The 19,393-nt window shown below is 38.0% G+C and overlaps 1 protein-coding gene across 2 annotated transcripts in view; it reads right to left on the bottom strand.

Annotated features, from left to right (window-relative positions):
* Positions 1-645: 645 nt before the first annotated feature.
* The window catches only part of SENP2 (SUMO specific peptidase 2), a 35,585-nt gene continuing 16,837 nt past the window's right edge, over positions 646-19,393 (bottom strand). For both annotated transcript variants that reach the window (XM_054585073.1, XM_054585075.1), the window contains 10 exons: positions 19,075-19,169; positions 18,487-18,538; positions 17,776-17,839; positions 15,769-15,945; positions 13,862-13,993; positions 12,594-12,797; positions 11,967-12,046; positions 9,601-9,685; positions 5,518-5,613; positions 646-3,970 (listed from right to left, as the gene is read on the bottom strand). In XM_054585073.1, the coding sequence (XP_054441048.1) occupies positions 3,908-3,970; positions 5,518-5,613; positions 9,601-9,685; positions 11,967-12,046; positions 12,594-12,797; positions 13,862-13,993; positions 15,769-15,945; positions 17,776-17,839; positions 18,487-18,538; positions 19,075-19,169 (1,048 nt within the window). In that variant the 3' untranslated portion in view covers positions 646-3,907. The remainder of the gene's footprint in view (positions 3,971-5,517; positions 5,614-9,600; positions 9,686-11,966; positions 12,047-12,593; positions 12,798-13,861; positions 13,994-15,768; positions 15,946-17,775; positions 17,840-18,486; positions 18,539-19,074; positions 19,170-19,393) is intronic.

Genomic DNA, 19,393 nt, shown 5'->3' with positions numbered 1-19,393 from the left:
GGACATTTTCCAAAGTGTTTCCAAGCAACAGCTCCACAGGTATCATAGAGAAGGGCTCAATGTCCAAGTTTCAGAAATGCTAAATTGACATTGTGTTTACTATGCATCACATGGTACACGCATTCATTGGGCATAGGACCCTTGGTTTTACATCTCACATAGAAGTAATAGGATTTTGACTTAACATATTTCAGGAAATGCCAGTGGAAAACCCTGAAGAATAAGGATTTTATATCACATATTTCCACTGAGCTTCTGGCCTGTGTTCCTAGACTGACTCATCTCAAAACACCCCACATTTATCCTATCTTTGTAGTCTCAAGCTTTATGGTTTAAAACATAACTTGCATTTTGCTGATAGATCATTTAGAGCAGTGTTTTTCACTGTAGATTTCTATTCACTAGTGGGTTTAAAAATCAACTCAGTCACAATGCACTTTATTTTAAATACCAAAATAAAATTCAGAGGGTATTACGTAACGCTTTTGTAAAACTTGTGTGTCCATATTTAATCACATTATATGCATGTCTGTATTGGTCACAATATGAAACACATTTATTATTGAGATGCAAGCAAAAAAATTTGAAAGCCACTGAATTAAAGAGATGAATTTATTGATAGATAAAATTGACACCTATTTCAAACACCCAAACCCTTTCCTTGTATATATTAGGTAAATTTAAAGAAAAAAAAAATCAAAGTAATACAGCCAGCTCGATCCCCAACTTACAAACAAGTACCAAACGTTTGTTTACCAGGTCCTTAGAGGTTTTCTCAAAGAAACTATCATAAAGAAATTAGTCTGCCAATTGGTTCACAAAAGCCAATTTAAACAATGTGGCTGAACTACAGTACTAAGGTTATTAAATTTCTCTACTTTATTCTTATCAAGCTTCAGCGTATCTCAAGGACACATTCTCCCCACACCCACACCTTGGTCCCAGCACCAAGCAACGCCTCACAGTGCAGCAGGCTCCCACCATCTGCCAGGGCAGTCCCCGCGCGGTGCTTCAGGTCTCAGAGGAGGAAAGATCAGAAGTTCTAACAGCCTTCGGTAACTGAGGTAGAATACAGGGCTCTCCAGAACATCTTCCACATGCCCCGCGTCTGTTTCCCTCCCACCCGCATCCCAACTCTGGTACAAGGTCAAACACACAAAAGACATTTGTTCACCAATGGTTTCTTTTCTCCATTTTAATCAATCTTTAGGAGAGACTGCCTACTAAAAAAGAACAATGGTTCACGCCACCTTTTTTCAGACCCCCACCCCCAAACTACTATAATATACAGGGTCTGGCAGAAGTAAGGCCTGCTTGAGTGTGGTTGGTAGGGTAATAATATGGGTATAAAAATTTATAGTTTTATTTTGAACATTTCTCCTAAAATGTCATATCATATGCTTGAGTGTGATACTGTTACATTACAGAATTACATGCTTTGTAATAAAAAAAGGGGCGTTATTTGTGCTGGACCCTGTATATATGTTTCACGGGCTTTAATGTTGATAATTTCAATAATGCTATATATTGATACATAATATTGATAAAATCAACACCTGTTTTTAATCATGTGACTGCTTTTCTCATAAACTGTTTAGATATAAAAATTCTATTACCAACAAGTTTCTCTGCACCAAGAGACACATGTCTGCCAGTGCCTAGAGAAGCATGGCCTAAACAAACTCAGGGACTCAGGGTTAAGTAGAATGCCACTTCTAACTTAACTCTGTTTTTATCAATTTCATCACGTCCTGGAAGATTATTGAGTTATCCTGGCCCTGACTGGTGTGTCTCAGTGGACTGATTGCCGGCCTACAAACCAAAGGGTCACTGGTTGGATTCCCAGTCAGGGCACAGGCCTGGGTTGCAGGCCAGGTTCCCAGGAGGGAGCACAGGAGAGGCAGCCACACATTGATGTTTCCCTTTCTTTCTCTCTCCCTCCCCTTCTCTCTAAAAATAAATAAAGAAAAAAAAAATTTTTTTTTTTAAAGAGCTATCCTTAAGAGTACACATTAAGGGAATGCTCAGTGGAAGCTGCTCTATGAAGCCCCTCAAATGTAATACAAATACATGAACCCCCAGCCTCACTCATATGGGCAGAATACAATCTGCCATTCCCGACAGAATTTACCCCAAATGGAACAAATGTTAACCAAGGTACTACATTCTCAGGTGAAACCTACTAGTGGCCAGTGGGAACCAGGTTTTTGGTATAATTGCCGACCCAGTAAATCTCTTTTGGTTGCCTGGTCCCAGTACTCACTGGCCCCACTCCAGTAGCCTCGGGAAATGCACGGAAGCTGCAGGAAGGGTTCTCTGGGCAGCCTAAGCTTGAGGGAGATGTAGCACAACTGACTCATTCTTTAATCATCACCTAAGCACGTGTCCTCTGGTTTGGCCATCAAACAGGGACAGCAGTTTCAATCTGCATCACAGGCCCCAGGTCCCACACCAAGACATGTCTCAGGGAAAACTGGCTGCCACAGCACGCCTCTGTGGCCAGCAGCCTGGGGCCCTCCAGATGGCAGACATGTTGATACATAGCTAACACATGCCCAATTTTTCTGGTTCTACCTCTTGCTTTTGTATACCAGGCAGGACAAGTTCAGGAGCTTAGTTCGGGAAAGGGTTAGAAATCATTTCAGCATATACTTTTCAGGTTCTGCCAGGCAACCTTTTATTACATCGGAAAAGCAACACTAGGCACTAGATCTTGCAAAATATGTTCTGACGAACTCTAAGCTTTCTGAAATTAAAAATGCATAACCACTGTAAAGTTTTTAATGAACAAAAAAGTTAAATACAAACTTTCATATGCAAAATAGATTATTGTATATCTGGTAACCTCAGAGCCAAGTACTAAATTTTTTTCCACAAATTTCAGTAGGGGTGGAATGGAGGGGGTGGGGAATTTAAATCCTAATAAGTACAAAACTTAATTTTAGCTTTCTATATAGAAAAAAAAAAACCTTTGAGGAAAAATAGCTTTAAATTGAATAGCATCTTTTGAAATAAACAGCTCAGGCCAGCCCTTACAATTCTGAGGTTTATACTCAACCAGATCTGGGATGAAAATGAAAATTTAGGGTTTACAGTTACTTCAAATCCAGTTTCGAGAGTAGCAGTCACCTCATTTCCAGAAAGGAAAGTCTCTTTAGGATGACCACGACACTCTTCTGAAGATGCCTGGATAGTCAGAGTTCCTTGGCCACAGTTCCGCTTTTCCACCACACAGTGCCAATGCCGCGTCGCAGGCTTCCTCTGAAAAGCAATCAGAGCCCTACACCACGGCGCTTCTCCCAGCATTTTCAAGCCTCTAAAAAAGACCTCCAGCTTCAAGTTGGCAGTTACTGCTCCAGCGTTAGAGAAGTTAATTAACACTTTCTTCCTTCCTTCCTTCCTCCCCCCACTGAGTTCCCACCACATCTTCAGCAGGGAGTGGCAGCTTGATTAACATTCTTTTCAGAAATAAATAGTTCAAACAAGTAATTCAGAGTTAACTGTAAAAGAGCAGCAGAAACAGCCACTGCCCATTATGTTTGCAAATGAGTGAGAGAATGAATACACGTGAACAAACACAGAAAAAAACAACTCATAGAATAAATCCTGCATTTTACACATTCACAGGGGAAAAAATATTTAAAATAAAGTATTAATTAGCGTTTGTTCCTGTGTGGGTTGAAGAGTCCGGGGCTCTGAGCAGGCATATCTTTTCAAACAGGGTTGCAAGCAGCCCTCCGCATACCAAGTCAGGGCGCTAGGGTGCAGGGCCTCCATGCTTGTCTGACAGCTCAGCACCTGTCACAACAGGCGATGCAGGGACTTTTTAACCCACAATGCATGAGGTATATGAAAATGTCCCTCCGTGAAAGAACCACCAGCAGCTAAGGGACTGAGTAGGGCGTTCTCACAGCAACTGCTGATGAAGGATTTCCCACACCATCTTCTTCCGGAAGAGAGGCATCTGGTGCTGCAAAGAAGCCACCAACAACACATACATTACATTTACTTGCACAGCCTCAACAACCTTTAAGTGCGATCATGTAAATACAGTAGGGTGCCCATGTTCTTTAGGTAAGCCTTGACTTTTTACATCCTGGTACAGACTTATGAAGCCATAAAAAGGGAGGTTTATAATGTTTATTATAGTACATATCATTAGTATTTTTACATGTAAAGGAAAATCAAAGCAGGGTGCAGAATTATACAATCGAGTCAAACAACCCGATAACAAAAATGTATACCAAAAATGGGAATATCCAAGTGCTGGCACAATAGAGATCTTTTCTACTTAACATATTCTGCTTTTTTATAAAAGCAAGAATTCTATTTAAGAAAAAAACAAATCCACAACTTTCTTTCAGCTCTATAAAATGCACGTTGCTATTACTGTTCAAATAGCAACTTCTCCCCTTCAAATCCCTGTGCCATTAGATTCAGAAAAAATAATTGTTACTTAGAAGCGTCAAAGAATGAGATGTTTTGCTTAATATGTTTTTCTGCTTTAACTGGTAATCACTACCGGGGCAATTTTCAAAGCAGCAACATACAAGATAGATCCAAAATCACCTGTAATTCAACTAGTCCTCTTTCTGATGAAATCAGAAGTTTACGCCCTTGAGGTTGTCCTGGTGTCTCATTATAAACAGCTGGACCTACCACTTTACCACAAAGTGATTTCCTACTTGGATGGACCTAAGAAGTCTTTACACAGGGATTTGTGCAATTTAAATAGCTCAAAACATGTCATGAAAATTTGTACATTGATTCAAAACTAACCAATAATAGGTGCCCTATTTTAGACTGGAATTGTATTAATGCAGCATGGGAGCCCTAGTTTTTTCAGGTTGCCCCAAAGCTGGGAATAGGTTTATCAGTCCTACTATTCAATAAGTAGAGTTTGGTAGGCCACATCTAACAAAATGAGGTCTTTTTTAAGAAAAATGTTTTTAAAATGGGTTATTCTCGGTTGTAAAAACGTTGAGAATCCATACATACATTCTCTAGAGTTCCCAACATATTTTAATTTTCACTCAAATACAGAGCAATGGAAAACCAATAATAACTACAACAGAAGGGAAAAGCAGTATTCATAATTTTATCTTAAACCTGTGGCTTAAGTTCTCAAAAACCCTAATTTCCTCTTGCTCTTAACATATTCTGACATTCCTCCTTCAGCCAAAAATAGCAGTAACACTCAGACAAACCAATGGACATGGAGCTGAAAGATAGCAAATTGACCCAATAGTCACGCAAGGTTCAGTAGGATAAACCTGAGAGCAGATGCACTGACAAATCCTGAGCAGTGACAGTAAAAGGGAGGTTTATAATGTTTATTATAGTACATATCATTAGTATTTTTACATGTAAAGGAAAATCAAAGCTACAGCCAAAGTTTACAGCAGCAACGGTAGCACAGCGACCATTATTAGGATCTTAGTATGTGCCAGGCCCCGGTAACATGCTCTGAGTTTACCTTGTTTAGTAACAAGTGGATGAGGAAGGGTCTTCACTCACCTGAGTAAATGTGATAGGTTTGTCCCTAGACATATAATCTGCATATTTACAAGTAAACATTCCACAATCACTCCCATTCAACTGTTGAGGAATCTCCTGAAGTTTTAAAAAAAAGAAGGGAAGATAAAATTTCAACAAATACAAACCCCTTTGACTTTTTCTAACTATTACTGTGGATCAACAGTATTATAAAGTAAACGTTAAATGTGGCATTACACAATTAGTCTTTATGTAGCATTAAAAGTCCTAACTATGACATGGAGTGTGTGACCCCACAGAAAACGTTTTTCAGAAGGAAAGAGAAGAGTTTAACTTCTCTTCCCTAGCCAGAATAGGGCTACAGCTTTGGACACCCACAGCTCCAAGCAGAAGAAAGATTAAAAAGCTTCTTGATAGGCTTTAACCAATTAGGGTATCTTGCCTTGATTGCTCAGTTCTGTCCTGAGGCAAGAGTGTATCAAAAGCCAAAGTCAGTGGAATCCAAATCCATACGTTCCCTAGGCCCACTAATCTGGGCCAGCCCCTTACACAGACTGGCTCTCAGTTATCAAGAGCACAAGATAGTAAGAGTGTAAGAGAGTTTGATTCCACTGCTGGAAAACATACTTAATTTTTATTCAAAAAAATACAGATGATTTTTATGAAAAAGGATTGTTTAAACATGCACACTACCCATACATATGGTAGGTACTTCTTGCTTTTGTTCAAGCCCAGCATCTCTTACAGGTGGGAGAGAAGTATAGATGCCAATACACAAATAAAGAGAATTTTCTTTCTTTAAAAAAAAAAATTTTTTTTTAAATTTCTTTGCGAGGAGGGAGAAACATCTATGTGTGAGAGAAACATCAGTCATAGCCTCTTGCTACACTCCCAACCAAGGACCTGGTCCCGCAACCCAGGCATGTGCCCTGACTAGGAATTGAACCAGCAACTCTTTGGTTCGCAGGCCAGCACTCAATCCACTGAGCCACACCAGCCAGGGCTAAATAAATAAAATCTTTGTTTAAAATATTGGGAAGGATACCTTGGGAGTGAGCGATCCTAACCCCAGGCCAGACCACAGAACCCAGGGCTCCAGCACTGGGAAGATACCCCCATTACCTCTGGATATAAAAACCAGTGGGGGCTGGGAAGGCAGAGGAATGCTGGATTTTCACCATTTAAAGGGCCCACATGGGCTTAGAATCTAAGCAAACACCCCAGCAGCAGTGGGAAGGACGCGAATCGCATACAGGAGGTGGGTGAGGTCACTGGAAGCCGAGCTGAGTAAGGACATTGTAGTCCAGAGGCCAGACAGTGGCAATGTCCCCTCTCCAGGCCATCCCTGCCCCACAGAGAACCATACAGCAGTGAAGTGGGCTGCACCACCCTGGCAATTACCTTAGGCTCTGCTCCACACAATTTACACGTGCCTTTTCTACGTAGGCCACACTACTAAGATAAGGAGTCAAAGCAGCTCTACCTAATACGCAGAAACAATCACAGGGAGACTGCCAAATTGAGGAGACAAAGAAATATGGCCCAAATGAAAGAACAGATCAAACCCCCTGGAAAAGGACTAAATGAAATGGAAATAACCAATCTATCGATGCAGAGTTCAAAACACTGGTGATAAGGATGCTCAGAGAACTCATTGAGTATAGCAACAAAGTAAAGGAAGAAATGAAGGTTACACTAAGTGAAATAAAGAAAACTATACAGAGAATCAACAGTGATGGGGAGAAAGCTGGGATTGAAATCAATGATTTGGAACAAAAGGAAGAAATAAACATTCAACTAGAACAGAACAGAATGAAGAAACAAGAATTCAAAAAAACAAGGAGACACTTAGGAACCTCTGGGACAACTTTTAAAGTACCAACATCTGGAGCATAGGGATGCCAAAAGGAGAAGAGGAAGAGCAAGAAATTGAAAACTTATTTGAAAAAATAATGAAAGAACACTTCCCTAACTTGGAGAAGGAAACAGACATATAAGCCCAGGAGGCAAAGAGAGTCCCAAACAAGTTGGACCCAAAGAGGACCACACCAAGACACAACATAAATAAAATGCCAAACGTTAAAGAGAAAGAGAGAATCTGAAAAGCAGCAAGAGAAAAAGGCAGAGAGTTACGTACAAAGGAGTTCACAACCTAGATTACTCTATCCAGCAAAGCTATCACTTAGAATGGAAGGGCAGATAAAGTGCTGCCCAGACCAGAAAAAAACTAAAGGAATTCATCATCACTAAGCCATTATTACATGAAATGTTAAACGGACTTACTTAAGAAAAAGATCAAAACTATGAACAGTAAAATGACAACAAACTAACAACTATACAACTACCAGCTGGTTTCTCAAAAGGGACTTCTTGCAGACAAGAATTGTTGGAGACCCCTTTGTGTGGTATCAGGAATTGTAGCCCCGCGCGAGCCAGGCCTTAAAAGGGGCCTGTAAATCTCGACCAGGAAACTGGGAATGCTGGAGGCAGCATGATCTGATGCTAACACCGAGGGTTCCCATGGGAAACCTGGCTTAAAGAATGCATTGTATCCACTGAAGCTTGCTCTGCTTTGCACTGACCTGATAAGGAAAAACCAGATGTTTAAAAAGCTCCAAGCAGAAGGAGTGAATTCCAGAACTCAGGAGCCATGCCTTAAAGACCATCTAAAGTCAGCATGTCTGCCCTGGCTGGTGTGGCTCAGTGGATTGAGCACTGGCCTGCAAACCAAAGGGTTGCAGGCCAGGTCCCCAGTAAGGGGCGCATGAGAGACAACCACACATTGATGTTTCTCTCCCTCTCTTTCTCCCTCCCTTCCCCTCTCTCTGGAAATAAATAAATAAAATATTTAAAAAATAAAAAATAAAAATAAAGTCAGCATGTCTAACCGACCCTGACCTGAGGCAAATCTCTGTGTTACTTCAATTGTTATCTATGATCTCTATCTGTTTTCTATAAATATAGCCTTTAGGCATTGATTGATAAGCTTTGCATGCACACTGTATATAGTTTTCAATAAAAGCCACTTCAGAGAAGGGCTCCTGGCATTCTCCTCTAGAGAGAACCGCTCTCCCCTTTTCCTGACAGCACTTGGGTGTCTGGAATGACTTGTTATTTCATCTGCGGGTATCCGCGGGAGCGGGATGGGGTCTGCCACAAAGAAGGGGCTGGCAAAAAGTATTCAAAGTTATGAAAAGCAAGGACTTACAACCTAGATTACTCTATCCAGCAAAGCTATCACTTAGAATGGAAGGGCAGATAAAGTGCTGCCGAGACCAGAAAAAAACTAAAGGAATTCATCATCACTAAGCCATTATTACATGAAATGTTAAACGGACTTACTTAAGAAAAAGATCAAAACTATGAACAGTAAAATGACAACAAACTCACAACTATCAACAATTGAATCTAAAAAACAAAAACAAACTAAGCAAACAACCAGAACAGGAACAGAATCATAGATATGGAGATCACATGGAGGGCTATCAGCTGGGAGGGGGAAGGGGGAATATGGGGGAAAAGATGCAGGGATTAGGTACAAACTGGCAGTACAAAACAGACGGGGGATGCTAAGAATAATACAGGAAATGGAGGAGCCAAAGAACTTATATCCATGACCCATGGACATGACCCATGGACATGAACCAAGCAGGGGTTTGCTGGAGGGAAGGGGGGTACCGGGCGGAGGGGGCAAAGGGGAGAAATTGGGACAGCTGTAAAAGCATAATCAATAAATTATGCTTTACAAAAAAGAGTTGAATATGCAAAATTCCCAGTTAAGTTTTTTTTTCTCCTCCCCCCATCCTTCCCAGATAAGTTTTGAACAAGAATTTCAAATTTTCACTAGGGCCAACCAAGAAAAGTAGCTGACATGAACTACTGAGTTTTTTAACCTTTACAATTTAATCAATAAGATAAAGGCTAAGCAGCAAACATCTTGGTTAAAAGATTGAGAAGTGGATCACTCTTAAGATATACATACACTTCAGGAGAATGTATGCCTAAGGATGAGTGTGTGAGGGAAGGAAGGTAGTAAAGTCTAAGTAATATACCTCTGACAGTAAATGCAACAAAGTATTTGAAACATAGATGATTGTCACTTACATGTGGCTTCATGCTATAGTCCGTCCACTCTGAAAGATTCAGATCAATATTTCTTTTGGTCTTACTTTCATCCTGTAAATACTGACTGAAAAAACAAAAAGAAAGAATATATTGATGAACCCCCGTGAAGACAACATTAAAATTACAAAGAACTTTGTGATGTTTAACATAGGCCATTCTTAAATTCATCTCCGTAAGTTTGGGTGTTAAATTTTAATTTTCAGTGGTTTTTTTTTTCTTTGCTTATAGAAATTACACATGCTTTTTTAAAAATTAAAACATATAAATATAAAATGCAAAAGACCCCATAATAATCACCCCAGAATTCATTAATCATAATATTTTACTGTGTATTCCTCTATTTCTCTACTCCATTCCTGTATATATAATTTAAAAACATACATTTTGTTCTATTAGAAAAAGAACTTCACTTACAACGTTTTTTCTCACTTAAAACATATAAGCCATACATTACATATTACTGATTACTAATTTTCTTAAGTGTGATAGTGGCACTGTAGTTACTTAAGATAATTTCCTTATTCTCAAAAGACATAAGTATTGGGTGATTAATTATTTCTTTTAACTTTAATTTTTTAAAAAAGATCTTATTTATTTATTTTTTAGAGAGGGGAAGGGACGGAGAAAGAGAGGGAAACATCAATGTGTGGTTGCCTCTTGTACGCCCCCTACCAGAGACCTGGCCCACAACCCAGGCATGTGCCCTGACTGGGAATCACATTGGAAACCCTTTGGTTCACAGGCCAGCGCTCAATCCACTGAGCCACACCAGCCAGGGTTTGGGTGATTAATTTTATACAAATCTCCAGGGGGATTTCAAATGTAACCCAGACATCTCGGTGCTCATCCTAGTCTGCAGAGAAGGTAAACCAGCTTTACAGGAGGGCGTGCATTTTCAATGGAAGCAGCAATATCACCCCCAAGGGGGTGAAAACCAGATCTCAGAAGGGAAAAATCAGGTATTTCCATGGCCTGAAGCTCTCCAACGCTCAACTCAACAAACAAAAGAGATCTTATTCCTTAATAATCTTAAGGAGTAAAAATAATCTTACTCCTTAGTATTATTTTCTCTTGTAATGGAGAAACTAAATTTTTCTTGCGGGTGATGACGAGGATGGGGATGGAGTAGGGAGGTAATAATAAACAAAACAGTTGAGAAAAGCTGGAATAGAGTTATCAGAAAAGGGATGGGGCTTCGTTTATCCATGGGAGTTGAACTCTTCATACTTTGAAAAATATTCTGGCCCTGCTTGGTGTGGCTCAGTGTGTTGGGCATCGTCCCACAAACCAAAAGGTCATGAGTTCAATTCCTGGTCGGCGCACATGCCTGGGTTGTAGGCCAGGTCCCTGGTTGGGGGTGTGCAAGAGGCAACAGATAGATATTTCTCTCACACATTGATGTCTCTCCCGCCTTTCTCCCTCCCTTCCGCTCTCTCTGAATATAAATAAATAAAACCTTTTTAAAAATTCAAAAGTATGAATATCACAAAGCTGTATTAATTAGTCCAATGAGAAGATGTCTGCGCATGTGATGATTCACATACGTGTGCACACACGGGCATGTACATAACTGCTTCATAAACAATGTGGTGTATTTTAGGATTTTAAAAACTTCTCTATGATTTTTATTTAAGATAAACATCCATAAATGAAAACAATAATTAAGACATTATTGAAAAAGAAAGAATTGAACTAATTAGTAACTTTTCTTCTTTATCATTCATTTAACAAGTTTCTTACTGAAGTATCCTTACTAAAATTAAGAACAGTAACCTGCATTTGCTTCCAGTGAACCACAGAGGTTCAAAACAGACTTGTCTTACAGATGTGCTGCCTCACTGTGAAATTCATGTCACCCATATACATAGCTCTGTTTGAAGCGAGGTTTCTAGCAATTACTATTTCAAACAGTTGCCTACAAACCACATACTCTAATTTAAAAATTACCTCTGGGTTCTAAGAGATGAACTCACCCATCATGGAAAGCAGAGATATGAGTGGGTTTAAGAATTCAGAGAAATAATACTCTCCAGATAACACTTCTTTAGAATATTCAGGATATGTATCAATTCCAAAGAATTCTAATTCAAATCACGGGATTCCAGTAAGATATATTTTACCTTATGACACATGACAAACTTGCTTTCAATGATGCTACTAAACAAGACTTCTCAGTTAAGGTCAGTTACTAGGTTATTTTTAAACAAAAAGATGGATTCAAGTCAAGTCCTGAACAACTGGGAAGAGAGTCTTCACTGCACATCAAACCATCAGAATTAGATAGAAGATCAATCACTAACAAGGGCATAATCAGGTAACACTGAAGTTTTTTAACCTTTACTTACAGGAGAATCTCACAGATCCTGTTGCCCTTCTGTCCCATGGAATCCAGATATTTAAGACACTTTTTTCTTAGGTCTATCACCTATAATGGAAAAATGCAACATCCAGAAATAATCACAACAGGAGTGAGACTTTATGTCTCAAAAGGACAAGCATCTTTTAAAAAAATCAATGCATGTATCAACATGAATGTATTTCTAAGACAAATTTTTTTTATAAACATCACAGGTGATACAAGTTTCATTTCTATAAAATGTATATTTGCATATTTCCATTCCTACAGAAGGACTTAGAAATTCAACCCCCAAAACATTAGTGGTCCTCTCAGAGTAATGAGATTTCTTTTTTGCTTTTTTCTTTATACCTTTACTTTTCTACAAGTAACCTGTACTATCTTATAAACAAAACTTATAATAACCCATATGTACTAAAACCCTTTCCTGTTAAAAATGAAAAGTACTCAGCTACAGCAGCTCTCTTCTACCTTTCCAGGTTGTTCGACTCAAGAACTAAGGGACTGTGGAGTCTGCCTATAACATTTAGTACAGACTTTCAGTGGACAGAATATCCTTTATTGTTTAAGAAAATACTCATTATCCAAACTCCAGCAATTAACTCTCTCAACTCACCACCAGGCTCCAATGTACCTTCCGATGAATAGGCACCAGAATTAGTTCCTGTTCAAAGAGATTGACCCCTTTGGTCCATCTTTTCACTGCTTGGTAACCTCCAGACTTTAATTTGGGATAGAAGAAAGTACTGAATGCATGAAGTACTGGATAGCCTTGTTTTTTATTTCTTTCCACCAGAAGATTCATATAAAAATTAATGACCTGCAATACCAAAGAATAAACATCAGAACATGGCAAGTACATTATCAAAACTGAATTTCTAACCTAACTGAATTATGATTCATTAGATAATAAGCAGCCTCGGAAAGGGAAGATACTAGAGAAGGGGATAAAAGATCTCTGCAGAAGATGGAAAATAAAAATGAACAGTACAAAATGGGAGGGATTAAGAAGGAATGAAATTATACTTTTGAGGCATACTAGTACGAGTCAAGAGAAGGAATTTAAGGAGGAAGTCTGCAATAATGAAAAGGTGTACATAACCATACTACACAAAAAAATATGCAGATATGCTAACTGCAAGTAAATTTTACTATATGTAAATTATATCTCAATTAAAAGGTTAACTGGAAGGAAAAATATCAAAACATTAATATTTTATTAATTTAGTGGTAGAACTTTTGAACAATTCTTTAATTTTTCCCATACTTTCTAAATTTTACATAGTAGATACATTACACTTACATACTAGTTTTCTAAGAATGTGTTTATATGTCGCTAGTGACAGTGGGAGCAGGAAGGAAGGCAAAGAAAGAAAAGGCAGTGACTGAGCAGTTGGGTAAAGGACCAGTTGGAAAATCGGCAGGAACTAAAAGCTAGCTTTAGCTAAATATGTAAGGATACAAGATTAGAATTATGCAAATTTTTGCAGTTTTCACTCAAATGAAATAAACAAAAAGACATACAGTATTCATATAGTGATTAACATATCCCTTTATTTTAAAAAATAAAACAGCTTCTATAAGAATTTGTCTAAAACAAATTGCTGCTTTCTTCCATTTATCAGCTGTATCCAGGGTTTATAAAAATGTCATTGAAGATTAGTAAAAGAAGTGGTGGATGAAATGAACCGCAGATGCACAAGACGAAAACAATGCTAATTAAAGGCAGCAAACAATCAGAATTAAGTCTTTCTAAGGTTCAAGATGTTTTGTTTTTGGATAAAACAAAAGCTGCTTTACCCGCCACTTATGGTTAAATATCACTTTGGTATGGACGGTAGATAGTTAAGCATAATGACATTAAAGCGGGGAGAGAAAACTTACTTCATCATTGAGCCAGTGATAGTTCCTCAAGGTCTGGATATCTCCTCGAGTGATTCGCAATTTGAAAGCACTACTTAGGATCTCATCCTGTGGGCCATGACCTAACGCATTACTGATTTCCTTTTCCATGTCCTGAATTAGAAAGTTCAGAGATTGCTACTTTAATATAAAACCACTATCAGGCACTGAAAGTCTGAGGCTTTGTAAAAAGCCAATTTCAACTCTGTAACACCTGACCCTTGAGAAAAATACACTATCAAAGACATACTGAATTAGAAGTATGAAAAGATTTAAACTTAGACTACAAAGCAGTCTTACTAAGGGTTATACAAAATGCTAAATTATTAGCTTCTGAAAATAATAATTTGGTAGTAATATTTACATTTAAGGTATAGTCTCAATTATCCTGCTAACATTTATTGACCACTATGAGCCAAACATGGTGCCAGATGCCTGAAGTACATCACTAATCTTTGTGGGGGAAACATCACCATTTTATAGAAGAGGTAATGCTCAGAGAATTTAGGCTACATACTCAAAGTCATAAATTATTACAAGGCAGAGCCAAGACTTGAACCCCGGAGTGTCTAACTTACTAGCCTTTGTTCCTTTGAAAATACTTTATCAAAAGTATCTTCATACCCTCCTTATTTTCCTCCTAAACTTTTATTTAAACACATCAAAATAATAAAATTATGACACCTAAGAAATCATATTATCCATTTTGAACATGAGAGTAAGTGAACAGACAATTAACTGGAAAACTAGACAGCAGTCTAATAACTGAGTCCTTACTGAATAGATGGCTTCATCTAAAGAATTATGCAGATAAATGCATATTTAAGCTACCCAGTTGAATCTATAAACCCAATAGAAATTATTTCAGCCAAATGTTAATATTGCTTCCTCCCAAATGCATACAATTTTGTGATTTTATGGCTTACTCTGTCCACCTGCATGCTCAATATATAACAAGTGCTCAAGGGATACTCACTGGCCCTGGCCAGGTAGCTCAGTTGGTTAGAGCATCCCCCCAGTACGCCAGGATTGCACGTTCGAGCTCCAGTCAGCAGCACATATAAGAATCAACCAGTGATGCATAAGTAAGTGGAACAACAAATTGATGTTCCTCTTTCTTTCTCCCCCAACCACCACCCCCCCGCTAGTTTTCCTCTCTCTCTCAAGTCAATAAATAAAAATTTTTAAAAAATAAATAAACAAGAGAGCCCTGACCAGTGTGGCTTAGCTGACTGAGCATCATCCCACAAAGTGAAAGGTTTGATTCCTGGCCAGGGCACATGCCTGGCTGGGGCACATGCAAGAGGCAGCCACTTTAACCCCCTCCCTTCCCCTCTCTAAAAATAAATAAATAAAATCTTTTTTAAAAAAGAGAAAGATTCACTGAACAGGACTGACTACCACCTACTAAGACAACAATGACGAAGGAGCCAAGATATCAGCTCACCTTCAAAATGAGTTTTTAACTACCTTCGTTTTATTGTTTTCTCTAAGTTTTTACTATTTTTAAATGCAATAATCAACAAAAGGAGAATTTTAATAAACCACAATCACTTAAAACTGCAATGAACTCATTCTTCATGCCAAACCCATACTATGTAACCCAAAATATTCTAAGGTTAGAAAAAGACCCTACAAAGAATACATTATACTCCAGGATATGTGACATTATGTCTACCCACATTTGTTAAATGGCAATCTGATCCCTTAGGCCACCTTCACAGATCATAATGATCAACGCAGCACAGTGACTGAATAGCCCTTAGGCCTGATTTCTTTTATACATTTATTCCTGGCCTGGAGAAACTCTTCAATACTGTCACTCAAGTCTTGAATAACTAAGGCTATTTAAAATCATGTCTTATTCTGACCAAAATAAGAAACAATACCTCGGTAAGTTCAAGAAGATCATCCGTTTTTTTATCCCTCTCTTTGCTTGAGCAGTTTTTTTCTTTTGTCTCAAGTATTGACATTTTCCTCCTGAATAAGCCATTGCTTCCACTGCCCAGGCGGAGTCGGGCAGACACTTCTTCGGATAGGTCAGGTTCCAGCTGGTGTCCTCGCCGCTAATCAAGAAAGTTTCTACATTCTATTGACTTGTTTAATACTTGTACATATAAACATATATAACACATAAAATATAAAACAGTGACATTATCTTGAAAGAATAGATAATTAGCAAATCCACAAATGAGTAGATTTAGCATATTTGTTCCTAAGACTCACACGACACCTCAATTACAAGCTGCGAAAAACAATACACATAATTTTGCATGAAGGTAAACAGGAAAAGTATTTTCAGTTCTCTTATCTGCATTTTTAAAAATTTAGTTAAAAAAATTTTAAAGTTTTAAAAGCAAAAATGTAACCCAAATCCCATCACTCAGAATAAACCACAGCTATCCTTATACTAAGTAAACTTGTTCTACTTCATCTTTTTTTAAAAAAGCAAATTTTAAATTATAGAAAAATGCACAAAATATAAATTTCATAATTAACACCAATGTAATCACCATTCAGGTCAACAAGTAGAATCCTGCCAGCATTCCAGAAACTTTGATAAGATCCTTCCTTATCATGACCCTGTGTAACCCTTAATACTGAATTTAATCTGGTAGGCAAAGTATTTTAAACTTAGGAAATTTATTCAGAAAGGATGTTTTAGACTAGAACCACTCTTTCCACACCCTTGGGCAATACTCTTCACTCTAGCTAACTGCCACGTATACCAGTCCTAGGAAACCAGCAGCTGCTGGCCCTTCCTATGGTCACAGACAGTAAGCCTTCAGGTTCAGCAGAGGTAGATGCAGGATGTAGTCTTCAGCCAGGTAACAAATTATTACAATCATTACCACCCCCACCCCCACCCCCATCGATCCTCTCTCAGGCTTAGCCCCCCCCTTTCAATTTTTGTTCCACAGCTAATAAATGATAATTAAACACAAAAAGCTTCATTCTGAATCACTGCAAATGGGAAAATTAGAGAAGGTAATTTCTAAGACTTATGACTTAAGACCATGGCTTAAGACTATGACTTAGTCTTAAGACTAATTCCTATGAACAAATCTAATGGGAGAAGAGAAATTTGATCAAACTGATATGGGACTTAACACAAAGCAATCCCCTACACTTTAGTATTTGTATGTAGCTAAGACATAAAATAATCTAAGATATGAAATACTTCATGTCTGCATTTAATTTAGGAATGTATTTCTTTTGGTTATGCCATTATTATTAAAAATGTTGGTATTGCTATGGAAATCTTTGGAATACTTCTCTTTTTTAAAAGATTTTACTTATTTATTTTTTTAGAAAGGGGGGAAATGAGGGAGAAAGAGAGGGAGAGAAACATCAATGAGTTGCCCCTCACACGCCCCCAATCAGTGACCTGGCCAGAAACCCAGGCATGTACCTTGACAGGCGACCTTTCTGAATGCAAAACAATGCCCAACCCACTAAGCTACACCAGTCATGGCTGGAACATTTCTTATTCTAATACTTAATAGATACAAAACTAATTAAGCATAAGATTGATAGTATTTTCAAGTAAATATAAAATATTGACTCTGAAAATAAAGTTCTGAGCATATATCTCTCCTAGAGATGTATGGTCTTAAAATATTTTCTAAAAGAAGCCAGGCAGCGCACATAAGGGCAGAGATGGAGACAAACTGATCTCTCTTACAAACAAGGTGTCTATAACAGAGAGACAAAACTCCAGCAACTCAGAAGGAAGCTAAAGCCGTGTATCTTCAATGCCTGCTTTTGCAAAGAAAACAGACTTAGAAATCAAATTAACATATCATCTTTCTTATTTTTCCTGGGCACCAAAATATTAATAGTAAGTCAAGCGAAAGGGTAAAAAGATATAAAAAATAGCTAGAGTTTGTACTTACACCTTCATTTTCAAGTCTGATTCCAACTGTCTTCTCTGTATCCAAAATCTTCCCCTTTGAACACCTGAGGAAAAAAAATAGAGAGATTACAGACTGGATGATTTTAACCTGGTACATGATAGACTAGTTGTAGAAATAAGATATAATAATTTGTAAACAAAAATTGTCTTGAGTTTAATATAGTTCTCTAAACCAAGGGTCAGCAAAATTTTTCCAAAAATGATCAGATATGCATGTCCTATGGTTTGTTACATCTTCTCAACTTCCATTAGAGTTTAAAAGTAGCCATGAACAGTAAGTGAGTGAATGGGCATGACTTTGTTCCAATAAAACTTTAGTTAAAAAAAAAGTCAGGTGGACCAGATGTGGCCCATGAGCCATACTTTACCACTCTGTGTTATAAATGAACTATCATCCCGAATCCCAAGGCATGTAGAACTGCCTTCACTGATCACATACCAGAGATGCCCACCAAATCCACACTTTTCTAAATGGCACCTGCACCTCCCCGCTCCCGATGCCTAGGAGACAAAAGCATCTCCAAAGTTACGGTAGGTATCTGACACAAAAGCCACCTATGTACCCGCATGTGCTGACCAGCTACCAGAGTTGAGGACGGTTCACAGTTCCTTAGACACAGTTACTCAGAAATATAGTTTATAAAATAAGAAAATAATGTCAAAAGAAAACAGAATAAACTGAACCATGTACCTCTTTTCACTCCTTATTGGACATAGAGGCCCCCTTGTTTCAACAATTCTATCTGTGAGGACAGTAAAGAAAAAATTAAGTCTCTTCTTTATTAACCGATATGTAGCTAGAATTTCAACTTAGTCTCCAAAGTATCAAGACATTGACTTACATTGAAAGGTTAGAATAATTTCCAAACACTAGCTTCCTTACAAATCAAGTTGCTTAAAAACATGTAAATTGCTTTCTTCTTTAAATATAATCTTTAGTGTAAACCAACTGGTATCTGCTCATCTGGTAAACTACCATTTAGTGGACAACAAGTGGATAAATACAAGGAAATTAATATAAGAAATATAAAGAAATTAATTTTAGGCTTACAAAATATGTACTATTATACATAGAGGCTAGGAGGTATTTTATAATAATCAAGAGATATTTTATAAATCTCCTTCATCTTGAAATACTGGATAAACTAGTCAATGCCCTGGGATCTGATAAAGTTTTAAGGTTTGGTATACCGTCTTTCACAAGTATGTCATTTTTCAATTTCATACGCACATGAACTAAGTTCAGTATATTAAGATAGGGCTAAATCTGGAAACTCACATTGTTTTGGAACAAACTGAGTTGTTCTGATTCCATGACTCTGATCTTCCCCCCAGCCTTTGGTCTTTAATGTATCCATGTGACATCTTTGAGAACTTAGAAACACAAAAAGTGAAGACGTTCAGATACAAAAGAAAAATCTACCATAAATTCTCATTATCTCTGACAAGTTTCTCCAAACAGGAGTTATTGATTATCCTGAATCATCAGATTACGAGAGGATGCGCCCTGACCAGTGTGGCTCAGTTGGTTGGGCGCCGATGTTTCTCTCTCACACTGATGTTTCTCTCCCTCTGTTTCTCCCTCCCTTCCCCTCTCT

Source organism: Pteronotus mesoamericanus, unplaced genomic scaffold, assembly GCF_021234165.1.
Source record: "Pteronotus mesoamericanus isolate MK-2021 breed Mesoamerican mustached bat unplaced genomic scaffold, CSHL_Meso_final contig_82, whole genome shotgun sequence".
Taxonomy (NCBI): Eukaryota; Metazoa; Chordata; class Mammalia; order Chiroptera; family Mormoopidae; genus Pteronotus; species Pteronotus mesoamericanus.
The sequence above is the reverse complement of the archived record's forward strand: the minus strand, read 5'-3'. Positions and strand labels throughout refer to the sequence as shown.